General features: G+C 28.0%; 1 protein-coding gene across 4 annotated transcripts in view; it reads right to left on the bottom strand.

Moving 5' to 3' along the window:
• The window catches only part of LOC130671741 (putative uncharacterized protein DDB_G0288537), a 124,921-nt gene extending 109,443 nt beyond the window's left edge, over positions 1-15,478 (bottom strand). The window contains exons 1-7 of one of the 4 annotated variants that reach the window (XM_057475809.1): positions 15,374-15,478; positions 14,425-14,720; positions 13,455-13,646; positions 12,869-13,123; positions 12,648-12,783; positions 12,512-12,577; positions 5,583-11,303 (exon numbers count right to left, since the gene is read on the bottom strand). In XM_057475809.1, the coding sequence (XP_057331792.1) occupies positions 10,597-11,303; positions 12,512-12,577; positions 12,648-12,783; positions 12,869-13,123; positions 13,455-13,646; positions 14,425-14,613 (1,545 nt within the window). In that variant the 5' untranslated portion in view covers positions 14,614-14,720; positions 15,374-15,478 and the 3' untranslated portion in view covers positions 5,583-10,596. Of the gene's footprint in view, positions 1-5,582; positions 11,304-12,511; positions 12,578-12,647; positions 12,784-12,868; positions 13,124-13,454; positions 13,647-14,424; positions 14,721-14,802; positions 15,318-15,373 lie in introns of those variants that run through there. The other 3 variants (XM_057475808.1, XM_057475810.1, XM_057475811.1) reach the window with 3 other exon arrangements.
• Positions 15,479-18,018: the final 2,540 nt, after the last annotated feature.

The raw sequence follows: 18,018 nt of genomic DNA, 5'->3' as shown, positions 1-18,018 counted from the left end.
TTATACTCATCTACAATAATAATTTAGGTATGTTTTTGAACAATTTATACCGAAGTTATACTGAAATAAAAAAATAATTTCTCAGATATCGATATATTTAATGTATTTAAGTATATAAGTTGAATAATTTATTTTTATGTTTTTTTTAATAAATAATTAAAAAAAAAAAAAGATAACTAAATGAGGTTTCGAACTTGCGACTTCTCACTTGAGAGTCTCGTGAAGTTCTCATGGCGCTGTCACAGGTCTTGATGAAATCGAAAATTTTATTTTTACTTATGGTTTGATTTTTTTATGCATTATATTTGTGTTAACTATCTATGCTATTATTGCAATATTATCAAATAAATAATAAATTAATGATAATTGTATGTCTATCGAACATAAACAGAAATATTTACTATAACAGTAAAATTTTTTTTTATTTTGGTTAAAAAAAAAAAAAATAACTAAGTATTTACTACCAAAAAGCATTATAATACTAAACACTCAATTGAAATAGTATTTTTATAATTTTCTATGTATTCAATAAATTTATTTACTTCAAACTCCAAAGAAACATTTTTCCTTTTTCCCAGGTAAAGACTTATATAGAAAGATATTGTCCTCAACCGTTCTGATTTCGGTATAATTTTAGTATAAATCGTGCTTGAAATAGATATTTTTTCAGTATCATTTAAGGAGGTTCATCGGTAGCAGTAGTTCGCAACTTTTAGAACGATTTCTCTGGTGTAAAACATTTTAAGTACAATAAGAAGTGGTTGAGATACAGTACACTTTTGTGATCCTCTTATATGCGCAGAAGTATAAAAATGATCCCATTGCATCTTTTCTCAGACTTGGCTACGTTTCATTCTAACTTAGAATATTTTTCCCCTTGAACATGTGTTGTAGAAAGTGTTTTGAATAATTTCGAGGTTATACATAGTTGGAGATAACAAATAATAAATAATAATGACTTCGCGACTAAAGAACGGAAGATTTATTAAAAAACAAGTTGCTGAGAAAATAAATAATGCTTTACCAGGTATGTCTGATGCTAAAAAATTAAAATTTGAGAATACTGATCAAGAAACAACTTGAGGAGAAATTCCTGATGAGAATGGGATGTGTTTTAAACTTCCCGCGCACTGCAACGTTGCCAAGTCACTATCTCTCACTTGTCAGGTTCTGGGAGAAAGCTTGAAAATCATTAAAAGTAACAAGCTTTAAAAATTAATTACAAAAAAACGAATACCGCTCGTTTATGTTTCTATTGAAAAAAATTACTTGTTATAAATTGAATTAATAATTTTCAACTTTTAGAAAAATGTTGTAAGAAAAGTATGATTGTTATTTAATAAAATTCTCACTCTAACTACAGTCAACATAGGGAATGCATGTTAAATGTACGATTTATAATTGTTAATATTTCGAAATTTAGTACCGCAAGGACTATTTTGAAAAATTCCTACGTATACAGGACACTTCAAAGTATTTGTATTTAAAAATTGAAAGATATAGTAAGAAAAGTGATTATCCGATGAACCTCCTCAAGTATGAAAAATTCAAAAGCATACCCAAAACATGAGACGATTTGAGTATAATCTGGGTATGAATTGGGTATAATTCTTAAAACATACCGAAATATTAATTAATTTCTACTATACCAGATATGAACCCAAAAGAATTTTCGGTATAAACAAATTCGCTAGGGACCATACTTCGAAAAGTTGCCATCGAGATTCAGTTATTTTGAGAAAATAGGTTATCGTTTTGTCATTGTAAGTATTCGTATCGTTATATTGACGATACAATAGATCGTAACAGCGTTGATTAAGAACGTGGAACCTGTGCAGTTAAGCAAATGTCAAGATAACCATCAAAAAGTCTTTGTGAGCGTTGTGTCACATACTTCTTATTAGTGATTAATGAGCTTTTAGGTTATTATAATTAAAATAAATGACTGTGTTAAAAATTTTTACGGACTGATTTTAATAATTATTTTCCAATATAAAAAAATTTTATAGCTTCCATATAATTTTATTTTGCTTTGTTATAATTAATACATTTATATCAAGCGTGAATTTTCAGTTTTAAAAAATGTCTTATTGTTTGTTATTTAACCGATAAAATTATTTGTTAGAAGATTTTTTTTTTTTTAATAAAAAAAACATAAGTCACTGAGCTTGAATATTGAAACATCATATTATGAAATGGTTAATGAGACTGTATTCTTAACTTGACATCTTTCAATTTACATTAATTTTTTTTTATCCAAAACTATCTACAAGATTGTCTTATTAGCGTTTCTTCGGATACCTATAATGACAATAGTATTGCCATTTTGACGTTACGCCGCGACGATACTTGGATCGCCAAAATGACTATACAGAATATCATAAAAAAAGTTGACTGTAGATAGTATAGCTGTAGTAACGAAATGTTCAGTTGTTTTGACGAGATTTTTCTCGCCGTGTACTATTAAATTTTGTTAAAACAATAATTTCCGAGAGAATCTATTATTTTGAATAAATCTTGCTACAATAAAAAAAAATATCAAAGTTTAAATTTTATAAAACGTTCGGATTGATTAAATAAATCGTTCGTATGATATTCATAAATCAAATTTAAAAAAAAGCAAATTTTTTGATTTCTATTTAGTTTTTTTTACTAACTTAAAAACTGTCGAAGGATTTGTTTTAAAACACTATTAACCCTTAATGTTGGGAGTCTTTAAATTTCTGCAAGAGCTATTTAAAATCAATCATACTGTTAAAAAGATATTAAAAAACGACAAGTAAAAGAAAAAACAATTTTTGTATCTACTTCTGATCCTTAGAAACTTGTAATATTTATTGTAATTATGGAATATTTTTATGCTCGAAAAATTAAAAAACATAAGTCTAATTATGTTTGAAAGCTCTATAAGCAAGAAGACCTAAGATAGGTTTCCAGGATCAACTATACTTCTTAAAAATATTTTATTTATACGAAGCATACTCAATTTTCAACCACATCGATTCTGATAATCATGAAAACTATTTTCAATGTAGAAATTCTGTTTAAAATATTCAGAATATATATTATAGTAATAGTATCTATTATCCAGAAAATATTAGATCATTGCAATAGAAGGTTTCCAATATTTTTCGAGATAACCTATTTTAGTTAAATGGTACATCTCTATTTTTATTATCTAAATCACAAAATGTCTTTACTATAAACATTTATAGGATGCAATTTGAAATGAAACCACGCGTTACACATGAAATAGAAATGCTATGATTAAAAATTTATTCAATTTCTGGACGGGAAAGTAGTAATAGTGACAATATATATTTATTGAGCTTATCTCCTGCATACATGGCAATTTCTCAGCCATTCACCCTTAATTCAAGTAAGCAGTGTATTAAATAAAAAAAAAAACATAACATGATACACTAATGCAAAAAATTAAAGGAGCAGAAAAATTTTATAAATTTTTTAGTGATTTTTGGAAGGCTGTAACTTGGTGAAAAATGATCGTATCGATATTAAAATTTTTTCATTTTGATTATGATTACACAATTAAAGGAACAAAACTTGCTCCTTTAATTGTTTAGCTAAACTTTGATCGATGATTCCCAAAAAACGGTTCGATAGATCAATTTAAAAATTTACAGGGGTCTTGGGGGTACATTAAGCTAAAAAATTCCCTGGCAACATTATTTTTTTTATCGATATTTGCAGAGTAGCGGTTGATTTACTAAAAAACCAAAAAAAGTCATTTTTCTGTACTTTCTTCTGATGGATGTTAAAAATAAAAAAATTTTTTTTTTTTTCAAAAAATAATGACAGGGTCTTATAGGGAATTTATTCAAGTTTTCACCGCCGCCCTTCAACTTTCTGTGCGATCATTGGTACCTGAAATATTGATGATCAAAGCCAAAAGGATCATTTTCTGTTTGAAGGCTGATATCTCTGCGACAAATCGTCCTACGAGGTTAAAAAAAAAACCAAATTGAAGCTGAATAAATTTTCTAAACGAACTATGCATTCGTTTAGTTGAAAGAATTTTTTCGCGGTCCGTGGGCTCTTCGGAAAAAAAAAAAAATTTAGAAATTTTTTGTCTCGCGGCATTTCTCATGTTTGCGCAATAACCGGAGCTTTTAAAAAATTTTTAAAAAAATGCACCAAAACTAGAGATTTCAAGCTGTAAAATGCTTTTTTTAAAATCTCGATACGATCATTTTTCACCAAGTTACAGCCTTCCAAAAATCACTAAAAAATTTATGAAATTTTTCTGCTCCTTTAATTTTTTGCATTAGTGTATATAATCAAATGATCCTCACAGAAAGTATAAAATATATAGATATTTTTAAATGGTCATTAGACATTATACCCATAAAATTCAAAACTAAACAATGTGAGAATTTTGTTGATTCGTTGAAATATGCTAAATATTTGAATCTAGGAAAAATCTTACTAGCAATCTTGATCAAGTCTGGAGCAAATCAAGCAAAATAATATATCTATACATACTGTTTTATTATATATTTTGACTAAAATTGCTACTAGAGACACAGCAGCGAAAAATAATTGTCCACAGAAAAAATGGTCGGTAAAAAAATGTCTACTCACATGCTTGTAATTGTACTTTTCCTTTTTTCAAGCATATTAAATGTGTAATTATATAAATAAATTTACTCATGTGCTTGAAATATTTATATATATATTAACATGTCTGGAATTTTATTTTGCTGTGTATAATTAAACCTTTTTGCAAGCATTATATGTGTAAAATTAAAAAAAAAATTACCACGGATATTTTTTCCTTGGTAATTTGTACCGATGACCTAAATATTTTAATACAAATAAAACTACTTTCTACTAATTCTAAAAAAAATCATAAAATACTAAATCTGACAGAAAAGTTACTGAAAATAAAACAATTCACGACTTTGAATGATATCATATGCTCGATAATGGTTTATACTTCTATTATGTCAACCATTGATAATATTAATATTTAGTGACTTTATAAAAAAAAATCATACGTATATTCAACTGTTAAACTCTCAATAGAATGTTTTATCAGAGTATATGAAAGCATATGTTATATGTGTGAGTGCGTCTGCATGAATATTCAAATATCTATGCGCCTGAAAAAAATTTAAATCAATGAGAAAATAAGAGAGAGAGAGAAAGAGAGAGAAGATTATGAGATAATAAATATTAATTAATACAAAAAAAAGTAGCGGACAAAAAGATGTTTATTTATTATGAGAAACATTAGCTGTATAGAACAAAATTTCAAAAAATTTACTATTGCATTATAATAATTTTTTACCATATGCCATGAATTTTGCTTCACTTAAAAGTCATTAATTACTCGATTCATTTTAGATCGAAAAAAATGACATAATTTTGAATTTCGAAATTTTTTTTTTTCATTAAACTAAAAAAACTTTGTGTAATTAATTTTTGCTTAAAAATTTTTTAGAGTATTCGCTTATAATTAAAGAATACTCATATGGCTTTTGATCATCCATAAAACACAATCGATTGCAGATGTTTATAAGTTTGGTCAAATATATTGTGTATATGGTGTACGCTCGATGTTTCGGTTGGTTATTATATTTTTTTAAAATTATTTATTAATTTTTTTTTTGTTTTTTTGTTTTTTTTTTTTTCGTTAAAGGATTTAAATGATTATCAATAATATTAATATCGCCGATAATATATAATAGTAAAATTGACAATTAAAAATTATATACATTCTCTAGTAATTTGAAATATTTCATTATTGAAAAAAAAAAAATGTATTTAAAAAATATTTTAAAGTCCTGAAATCAAATTGATAAAATAATACATCATATTCGAATTCTCATTTAAAAAGAATTAAATTCGAAATAAAGGAATAAAACAATTACTAGAGAATATAAAATCAATTGCACGTAGAAAAATAATAATAAAATAGCTGTGAAAAAATAGATATGGAATAAGTATACAAATCGATACAATTATTGTACTTAATATAGATAAATGTTACTAATTACTACATACTTATAAGATTATCACTTTCAAAAGTATAAAATACATATATAATCATAATTGTTTTCAATTTGCGAAGAATTATTAAATATTTACGACATCTTGAGAGATATTAAATTCAATCAAGTGCATAAAAAAAGTTTATTGCACTGTTTTTTTTATGATTATTTTTGAATATTCATCTTCAATAAGTTTATGTTTTGATGTAAGCTCATTCTGTTCAGATAATTCGACGTTAAACCAAAAAAATTTTTCACCATATTACGAAAAAATTTTATCATCAGAAGTTAATAAATTTTTTTTTTCAATTTCAACCAAGCTTATTCGTGGCACAAGTAATATCACATATAAATTTTGAACTTTCTTTTCATCTTTTTCTTTTAGTAAACGAATAAACTTTTTGCACCGCTAAATGCCGAATCATAATTTTTATCTTAATCCAAATATAAATTTCTAAAATCTACAGTCTTTTATTCTTGCCGAAAATCAAGTATCGTATTTACTCATTTGGTTTTATCTCGTCGACCGAAATGACTGGTTCAACTGATCAATTATCTGGTCAGAAATAATGCCAAGTACGTTTTCGATTGATTCATTTGCGCTTACGTTACAAAAACGTATACAATATCATGTGACAATAATCTCAACTTTCATTTACAAAATTCAGTCATTCAGATTATTTAAAATTAACTTTTCTAAAATAGTTAGACAGCTTTAATCGAAAATTCTATACTTGATTTCACAATTTTTTTTTTATCAATATCACTTAAACATTAATTATATTTAGATATTTCATTAATAATACATTTTTTTTTTCACTACATTCTTTTGAAAATTTATATATTTATTATTTGGAGTTGAAAAAAAAAAAATTTGGTTAAAGTTTTTTTTTTCTTAATTTTTATTATTTTTTTTTTTTTTTTTTTTTTTTTCTTGTAATTTTTTTGTTGTTGTTCCGATAATTAATTAAATGTATTTATCGTGAATCTTTTATCCCAAATATTATTTACAGATCAAAATCAAAATGTTTTTTTTTCTCTCTGTTACAACGATAGAATACTAAAGTTGATCTTAAATCTAGAATAAATGTGCTTGATTGCAAATTAAGTTATATTTATAAAAATTAATCAATAAGACATAAATTGTACTTCAATATCTTACTAAGCTATATTAAAAAAAAAAAAATTAATACCACATTCGAATTTTATCCGGACATAGTACAATGTAATAACATATTTTCTATAAATACTATAAAAAAAGCGAAAAATACAAATAAATACTGATTTTGTTTACATAAGCATTTGCTTAGAATGACTAGATACCAAATTACACTCACATGTACATATAAATAAATATATTTTATGTATTTATTTATGTGTATATAATATAATTGGAAATATTATTAGTTCAGTATTACCTTCATCCGCAAACAATTAAAAAAAAAATACTTGACAGTGTCCAGATAAATTTACAAGAAGATACAGACAAAGTGCTCTTAGAAAAAGATTGTTTTTGTTCTAAGCTTATCTATAAATAATCGTTAAACGTAGCACATGAATACAAGAATAATATCTAACGTGAATACAAATGCATAATTTACATATATACATCACATAATTAAAAAATATTAATTCATACGATATATATCGTTCAATTATTTTAACTTATCAAGCGAAAAATATTTAAATTAAAATAAAAATTTTGTTTTTAACTTAATGATTTTCAATCTCAAAAACATGAGGAAATTTTTTGCTCATTTCAAAGTAAATTTTTTTTTTTTTTAAATAAACTCGTAGTCGGGCTTAATAAAAATATTTAAGATTATGAAAACATAAATAATAAATTTTTTCAAAATAAAAAATTTAATTGTAAAAAAAAAATAATCGGTTAAAATAAAAAAATATATATTCACTCTCAAGTACACGAAAGGGATCTCATTGAACTTTTTTGTCAGTTCCGTGACTAATTCCCAAAAATAACTCGTATATTCAAGAACTAAATATCAAAGTTAAAAAAAAAATTTATACAACTTGCTGCACGTAATTGGCTAGATTATTTTGCCTTTTCTATTATTTATTTATTATTTTTTTTTTCAAATGTTTGTGCTCTGATATTTAAATTATTTAATTATTTTTTTCAACTTGTTCTTAATTTAATTGTTATGAAGATAAACAATTAAATATCGTAAAAATACGACAAAAATGGACTGTGAATTAATGATATAACTAGGTAACCGGTTTGTGTTTAATGCCCAGCGAAGTTCAACCTGTCTCAATGAAATGATCGTTTTGCTATTCATTCTAAGCGACATTGTCCAACGTATCATTTCTTGATATTAGTTAATTGTATGTAAATGGATCTCGAGTGTCGGATCGAATGGTTAACTTGTACGCGTCAACGTAAAGTTTTTATTTATAAACTCTGCTTATAATTATTAATTATATAATCTGTAAATTATCGATGCATATCTGTGAAAAAATATTGATCACAATTATCGGTGGCTCGGCCAGCGATTATGGCTCAATTAAAAAATTACATAGGCCATTCAGTCATTTATTATCCTTCTTTAATCTATTGACTTTAATAATTGTATTATTGCAATATGGGTACGATCCAAACAACTCGAGATTGGGTGCTTCTAAACACTGCTTGGCAAAAATCTATAACAATATTATAATATGATATGCAACATTTATAATCTAATCTTATTTCGGTAAACTACTTGTCATTTAATGTTGCTGGGCATCCCGTTTTCAATATTGTAACCAAATTATCTATTGCATTTATATCTGTAGTTTCTTTTCTTATTCTTTATTGTAACAAAAAATATGCAAAAAAATGTTTTCTTGTAATAATTTGCTTACCAATATAATAACAGATAATAAAGATTGTTTTGTATCGTAGTATTGGTATTATAGGCATTTGTTAAGTTGATAAAAAATTTAATTTTTTATATATATTTTTAACTAAAGAAAGTGTGATTTAAAAAAATGAAAGTTTTGCAGACATTGCAAAACTTATTTTTATCCGATACTATTGTAAAACGTATTACTTATTTTAATATATAATAATATATAGTTGTAATCTGTTTTTTATTTGATTGTATGTGAGGTAAAGGAGCCTGTCAATGTGATCAGTGCGATCTCAAGATTTCAATAAATATTATCGTGTTAATGATATATTTTATAAAAAAAAAAATAATAATCAAACTCGATAACATTTAACATCTTTTAATAGATCGTACTTATGGAACTATTGTCATCTGTAAAATATAATATAAAAAGTCCTGAGTTGTACTGTATGGTACTATGGCTATGGAGTTGCATGGAGCGAGTCTGTGACAATAAAATCCAATTTTAATGCCAACTTTAATTCAACAAATTATCACGGCTTATTGTATGTTTACTATTATTATTGTACATATGGAATAAAGAATATTGTTAACAAATATAAATAATTACTATAAAGATTATATTATATATATGAAGTAAAAACAATATAGGTATTGATTTTAATTATTAATGGAAAAAATTGACACAGACCCAAAAGCTCCCTTATAATATACTGTTTAATTAAATCTGCTGCAATGTTTGCAATCACGGTTTGTAGTTGATAACTGTTTAATAATAAATATTATTACTCTGTTGAGCTGTCGATTGGCTGTATATTGCAATCAATGTGCATGGTGAAAACATATTTTATGATTATTCGTTTTTTTTTATTTTTTTGTTTTTTTCTGTCTGTCATGATTCTATTTTAAAATTTTCTTCCAATACACATCAAAATGCAATTATTATAAAGTAAATATAATTCTCTGTAAGAATATAATATTGTTGTAAATATCTGTAGTCTGTGTAACACTGTATAGCATCAAAGGAATTAACAAGGCTTTTTTCTGCACTATTACCATTTGTTTATGATTTTTTCTTTTTATTATTATTATTACTATTATAACTGGCTGCGGAAAAATTATCAGTACGAGGTGGGATGGCTGCTCCACCTACGGCATTATTTAGTCACTTCTCTCCTCTTTTTTTTTTTTTTTCGTTTATTCATTTTTTTATTTCATTTTATTTTTTTTTTTGTCTTTTTTCTTTTTGTTTTAAAACTTGACACGAGTGTCACGTACAATCAATATGTTTTTTCCGAAAAATTGTATGTACAACCTACATTTAAATTGAAGTTTCAAGTTCGTAAAAAATTATTTACGTAACAGTTATACTAAATTATTATGTCTTCACTCGTAGAGGAAAAATTTCGAATTGTACGTTTATCCGTGTCTTTTCGGTTCCCGACCGTAATTAATACACAGTATCAGCCTTATTTTTAGTTAATACTACTAAAATCATTAATCAAGTAATAAAGATACGTTTACTATTTAATCACAAGTTCACTAAAAAATAATCATTCTCTCTTTTTTAATCATATCACAAATTATATGCTTGGCAATTTATAAAAAAAAATTCAAAATAAAATTATTGAAAATTAATAGGATAAATGCAATCGAAGAGCACTAACCCTATTCGCATTTTAAAATAAAATACTAAGAATAAATAATAATGATTAAGACAACGTAAACAATTAGTACGACGCATTAAATTGAAGCATACCACCAGCGAAACTTTTTGAGTCACCGATTTGAGCTACCTCAACAGGATACGCGCTATCACCAACATGAGCATGAAAAGCTCGAAGCTTCTCCTCACTGCTACCTTCATCAGTTACAACTTCTTCGGGACTACCAAGATGGTGTTGTAACGACGCCGTTGGCGGGATTTGATTGCCCTCAATCTGATTTTGATTTTGTTGAGCAGATTGCGAAGACATCGATGTTTCGATGCCATTTTGAATTTGAAGATGCGATTGTTGTTGTTGTTGGGACTGTTGTTGTTGTTGTTGTTGTTGCGGTTGTTGTTGTTGTTGTTGTTGTTGTTGTTGTTGTTGTTGTTGTTGTTGTTGTTGTTGTTGTTGTTGTTGTTGTTGTTGTTGTTGCTGTTGTTGTTGTTGATGTAGTGGAGGCACAGTTTGTTCCTGTTTTGGAATTTTAACCTGATGTTGATAAATTTCCTCTTGAAGCCGACGGTCGATAGGATTGATGTCATGGAAGCTGACCAGATGACGCTTGAGATATAGCTTGGTCTTGAAGGACTTGCTACATATGGGGCATGTGACACTCTGAGGGTTGTGGATGAGGCGCATGTGCTGCCGCAGGTTGGACAAGTTACTGTACATGCGGTTGCACACAAGACAAGGGCGTGGGTCCAGCGAGTGCAGTTTACGCAGGTCAGCTGCAACACACACACAACTTGCTCTAACCGGATAGCAGCGCACAACATAGCAACGTTACCAGCAAATAGCCACCATTTAAGTCTTTTTATTTATTTTTAATAAACAATTAATTTTCAACGTTTAGTCACAAAAATTTTAATGGCTTTCTTTGAATTAATCAACCCACCACAGGACAGCAACAACCAGCAAGATAAAACCTATTAGTATTTTTATACTTATATTTTTTGCTGCCTGGACGGTACACGTTTGAACTATGATAATTAAAGTTTTTTTTTTTTTTTCAATTGTGAAAAATAACTATTTTTATTTATTTATTCATTTTTTTTTCCAATGATACCGAAAAATTATTAATGAATTTTTTTTTTTTTTTCTAACAAGAAAACCATAAAAAAATAATGTCAATAATATTTTAAAAACTCAATGAGCCTTCGACTCATGATTGAATTATGTAGTATAAGTAAATAAGCCACTTTTTGTTAAATTTATAAATTTGATTAGTAGACAAATAATAAGCAAATGAGTGAAAATTGAATGATGCTAAAATAATAACACGATCACTGGATGTTGTGCATCGTGAAAGATATAAAAAAAAACATGTGAGGAAGTACGAATAATTACGTACAAAAGCAATTTGATTTTAAATAATATAAATATTTATAAGCATTTTTTATTTTGTTTAGAATGCATGAAATTAATTATGGATTAATTTATGTACACGTAAGGGCAGCAGAATATTAATTGATTATATCATTTTGGATAGGAACTTTAAATGAATGAATATAATAACAACACGTAAGCTTTCATACAACGCAGCTGATTAGCTGCCAAACTGCACTCTGTGGACTTTTATTTAATGTTCTACTTTATTTATCTACGGGTCTGTCACAGAGCCCTTGAGTGTCAAATGTCTTCCTACCGCCTACAATAACCTATCGAGCTACACACGAGCTTACCATTTCAAACCATAATCCTTTTCTCCTTCAAATATCTTTTTCTCTCTTATCTCTCTTTTCTCTCTTTCTCTATACTCTTTTTTTTCTCGCACACTCTTCTCACATATTTTTTATATGAATATATGTATATAAATATAGATATTTTTTTTTTAAATATTTTGATTCAAGTTTTTAGCAAATGTGATGCAATGGCTAGGTTGTTGCTGTTTGTAATGGTGCTCGCACTACTGGTAATTAAAGGAATGTTTACTCACCTTGCTCTTGATTTGGTTCAGCATTCCCGTGTGATGGGCCTGGTATCCCTCCTTCCAGTCCACTCCCTGAAAATACAAAATATTAATAATCCATATTGAAAAAACCGACTGCAGTCTATAATAAAATTTTAACCACCTTGATAAGGCGATGGGTAAGTTGGCAAAACTTCCATGCCCCCGTCCAAACTGATAAATCCTCCAGGTACCGCATTAACTTCTTGCTTTGGTGAGTAATCTTCATCGCTACCATACTCAGGTAGTTCTACCTTAGGCTAAAAATTGTAAGCAAAAAAAGTAATGTTTGGTTACATTAAATAAAAATGTATTTGAATTAAATTCAAATTTGTGAATGTATACCTCAACAATATCGAGATCTTTGTAACAATCGAGCTGAACTTGTGGCTCAATTACGGGGCGAGTACGAGGAGTGGAAGTGGTACAAGGCGCAACTGCGGGTAATGGACTAGAGTTTTTCGGTGAATCACTTTTTTTACACAGCCTTTTAAGAGGTGGTGGACTCGATGCTGGTGGAGTTCTGCTGCGATCCTCATCAAAGTTAGGTGAAATTAACCCACGGCCATTTGAAGGATGAATATTGTTAGTTTTAGAGTGCTGAAAATGATTTATTAAAAATTTATTATGACTTTTGTTTCCATATCAACATGATATAAAACATTAAGATTAAGAGAATAATTATATATAGATATTACGCGTTTAAATAAAATATTTATAATACATGTAAGCGAATAGCATTTCTTAACTGTGATTTTTTCTTCAAATATTTATTTTTAAAAAAATAAAATATTTAATACGACACTCAATATTTTTTGAATTTTTATAACTTCTTTTACATATATATCAGAATAGTAAGCCTTACATTTTGTGAAATTTAATTAAGTGCTATTAATAAAAATTAATTGTAATAATTAGAACTAAAGTGAACCTTTTCGTTGTTTTGTTGATTTTGTGAGTCTGTAAGTCCGCGAATTTGAAGCGACTCAGCAGTGCGTAGAAAAGTCGGTAATTCTGCTTGAGAAATATTCACCTCACCAGCATACATAAATTCCAACAAAGATTGTAGATGTTCGAATTCTACATCCCTCATAAAAATTATCGGATGTTTGCAAGGATTTGTCTATAATAATGATATGATATTATATATATATATATACATATGTAAACAGATACAGACATATTCATGAAAATTAAATAAAAAATAATTATCATCAGAAAATAATTTAGAATATAATTGTGACAGAAACATAGAGGTTGGGAAGTATTACTCAAAATGTAAACTGGATTTGTCTATAAAAAGCATATGCTGCCTTCTCACTCAGTATAGATATTACATAACTAGATAGCTATGGTGGCTAACTTATGAGCTCAAGATAAAAAAAAATAGCACGCTAATATTAAATAATGAATACTTGTCATAAAACAGTAGTGTAACTAATAAATCGATAGAATTAATATCTAAGCCACAAAAAATTTCAATTTTTTTCTTAAAAAGTAGAAATCTGACTTGGTAATTACAATAGATCTGAACGATTATCTATTAATTTTAACTTATCAACGTATATAAAAAAAAAATATAAATAAAAATTTTTTAAATTTCAACAACGATAAAAACCAATTTATGATAAATTGATCGATGTATTGAAGTTTGACTAGTATGTACTTGTAGAATTATTCATTACGAGGTCAGGAGGCAATGTACATTACATATAAGCATATAACCATCAGTTGTACGGTGAAGAGAGAGAGAGAGAGAGAGAGAGAGAGAGAGAGGGAGGGAGAGAGAGAGAGAGAGAGAGAGAGAGAGAGAGAGAGAGAGAGGTACAAGTGAGCAGGAAGGGGAGTTTAAGAAATAGTAAGGCGGAAGAGTATAAGGGGAAAGGAGACAGATTTCTAACCTTGAACAACTCCTTGAAGTACGGACTGCAAGCCGAAAGAACGACCTTGTGAGCCTGGAGCCTCCTCCCATCACAGGCAAAGGTGACGTCCACAAAGTCCTCATCATCGCGTAATGCTTCAAATTGACTTGTTATATTTGCCTGAAAGTTGTTCCACCGCAAGCAAAACTGCTGCTGACTATCCGTCATTTCTCCCTTACACTCCCACTCAAATCCCACCGGTACTTGGTCGTCGTCGTCGTCGTCGTCGTCGTTGTCTTCGTTGTCGCTTATGTATTTTACCAATACCTCCTCACCTATTATACGACAATAATTTTAAAAGTTATATATTTACAAAATCAAGCCCACCTTATCCCTCAATAAAACTTAAAATCACACATTTATACCACCCCGCCACGTCTTCTTATATTATCGTAACACTAAGTTAACGTATCTCTCTCATTACTGTAAAAATGTAAAAAGTGAATCAATGACTGAAGAGGAAACGTACGATATATATAAATAATGACAATCGATATCCGGGCGGGCAATATGGCAGCACTAAAATTCACTAGTACGAAAAGTAATTATTATCATAATGATATTGTTTCAAGTAAAAAGATAAGCACAAATTTTGTAAGTTCAATTTAATCGTATTCCAAATAAGAATTTACTTTCTGATAAATTATACAATTATTACTTATTTTTTATGACATTTTGATTTAATAAGAATACGCATGCGTATTTGTGTAAATTTTACGCTTCCGGTTACAAAACTCAGTATGACAAACATTTGCTTGATAATGGTCAAGTTAGATAATCACTTTAAAGACAACACAGCTTATAGTTCATACAATAAACAAATCAAATATGATCATAAAGTATTATAAATTATTTATTCAACAACAATCGTAAGCCATTTGCACATTAAATTTTTCTTAAAAAAATAAAAATCTTAAACGAAACTAACTTCTGACATCTTAGACCACCAGACGACAGCACAGAGAACAGTATGCACATAGCGATACCTTGCGGTTAAAATTAGAACGTATCTATTCAATTGAGGCCAGAGGAGAAAAACAAAAGAGACGGTGTGTCATGCGTATTATTTACGAATAATTTCTAGTGGCTCCGTCTATGGCAATATTTTTTTTTTAATACTACTAAATTCAAAAAATAGGCAACAGAGTTCTAACACGTGATATGATGAATAAATAAAAACAAATTATAAAATCTGCAAAGATTAAAATGACTCACAAAATTCCATTTTTTACATTTTTATTGGTTATTTAATATTTTTAAGATCCGATCTGATTTAAAGTTCGTTTGACTTTTTATCTAAATAACTTTCATTGATTTCTGTCAAAATTTAGTATTTTGTCAAAAATTATCGTCAACAAAACTTTAGGAATTGCTTATTTTTTAATGATTTCAGATTCTTGAATATTCTTAGTTCAATATATAACATTACTTTTTTTATGTTTCCGGGAAAAAATGGTCAGACATGACCATGCCTGTTCATGTTTGATCATGTCTGATGTCAGATATGATCATACCTGTTCATGTATGATCATGCCTGTTCATATATGATCATGCCTGTTCATGTATGATCATCCCTGATGTCAGATACGATCATGCTTGTTCATGTATGATATCAGATATGATCATGCCTGTTCATGCGTGATCAAGCCCGGTCATTTTTCATGTCTGATCAGGCCTGATAATTTTTTCCCTGGTTATGAGAAGTATTCTTGAGCTTAATGATCTTAAATATGTTTACATGATAATGTTTGTGAGATTTTTTCTTTTTTTTTTAAATAGAGTAAACACCTGTTTCGGTAACTACTCTCTGTTTTGAAGTTGTGATTCAATCTAATAAAAACTCCAACCTTTCGATTGATTTTTATTCAATTTCTATCAGAATGGATCAAAATTTTTTTATTTGTATGTAGGATTTAGAAATATATTTTATAATGATAAGTTCGGCTTGTTGCTCTGACCACCTTTATTTGTCATACATTTACACCTTTGTTTTTCTGCAATAAGTCTAATAACTTGCGATAACTTCTCACTTAAAAAATTTGTAATTTTCAAAAAATTAAATGTTATTATTTTCATCCAAATATCGAGTTCTTGCATTCGAAAAAGGACCTATCAGAACTCAGATAAATATGCGGTGAAAACTCGAGCCTCATCGGTACAGCAGATTTTGAGTTATTTAGAAAATAAAATTATTTCGAAAAAATGCTTTATTTCAATAAGTTTAAAACTACTTTACCTATCAATTTTGAAATTTAGTCAGCTCTAAATAAAAAAAAACCGCGTAAAATCCTGCAAACTAACATCAGTTAATTCATTCGGGAAATGTAAAAAGTATATATATATATATATATATACAGTAATAAACCATTATTCTGTCTACGTCAACGGCGTCCGTGGCGTAAGATGGTTAGAGTCCCGGTGCATGTGCCATACAGTCTATTGGTCCGTATATATATTAATATCCCCTCGACCCTTCGTCGATTCTTCTCAGTTCTCCGTCTCCTAAAATTAACTCGTGGTGTTTTTCAATTACTTTGAAGTGTTAAGTTTTAAATCTCATGTGCCAGACATTCCCAGTTGTTGACTATTATTTAATGTGTTCATAATTTTTTTATTATCTGTACTATAGGTTAACGCATTCCTTATTTTTGAATGTATTGTGGGTTACCACTAAAGAAAAAGAAACAATAGTGAGTATAAGATGAGATAGAACGGGAAACAATCAGGTGCTCGTGAAAAATGGCAGTTTTGTGACGTGCGCCTATTTGCAAGGGCTAAAGTGTCGTTGGTTTCTGTTGGCAACAACAAATATTTTATCAAGAAAAAATGCACGCCTGGGTTACTTTTTCGGTAAACAGTTGAATATTTTATTTTCATTTAATAGCTATTATTATTTGTCATTATTATCAATAATCTTAGAGGACGAAATATCGTGGGTTTCGTTTGTATCGATATTACTATATCGCTTTTGTGAGCATCATGTTTAACCTAATTTCACAGCTGAGGGCAGAGCAAAGTTAATCGATATTATTAAATTTAAATGAGATCGAAAATCTTTTTACTGTGAACAATGTAAAATAATTTTTTACAATTTTTATTGCAACAATTTATTTTTTCCCGTGATAAAGTTCACCTGCATCCATTTGTTCAATAGGATTTAGTCATTTTCATGAGTTATTTATGAAGTTTGTATTTTACAAATACATATATATATATATTTTTTTTAACACGTGTAGATTTTATGTTTCGTAATTTCATCTCAAGTTAAATGTGTTTCCTTTTGAAGTAAATGTATTGTTAACTGTTTTAAGTCATTTATTGCTAACTCTACAAATGGTTCAATAAATGTTTTGTACTGCACCTGTAATTACATCACTCTTAAGTAACTAATTATTAATTCAATTTTTTCCTTTCATTTATTTTTAATTTTTAAAGTAATTGAAGTTATTATTTTTTATTCTTTTTTAGAAAATTCCTGGTAATAACCATTGGTGATAGAGCTGGTCTCCCCAGTGAGAATCAGAATTTGTAAATTAATTGAAGGTAAGTTTTTATGATCCTGAAGTTAACAAA

This window comes from Microplitis mediator, chromosome 7 (assembly GCF_029852145.1).
Source record: "Microplitis mediator isolate UGA2020A chromosome 7, iyMicMedi2.1, whole genome shotgun sequence".
NCBI classification, from domain to species: Eukaryota; Metazoa; Arthropoda; class Insecta; order Hymenoptera; family Braconidae; genus Microplitis; species Microplitis mediator.
The sequence above is the reverse complement of the archived record's forward strand: the minus strand, read 5'-3'. Positions and strand labels throughout refer to the sequence as shown.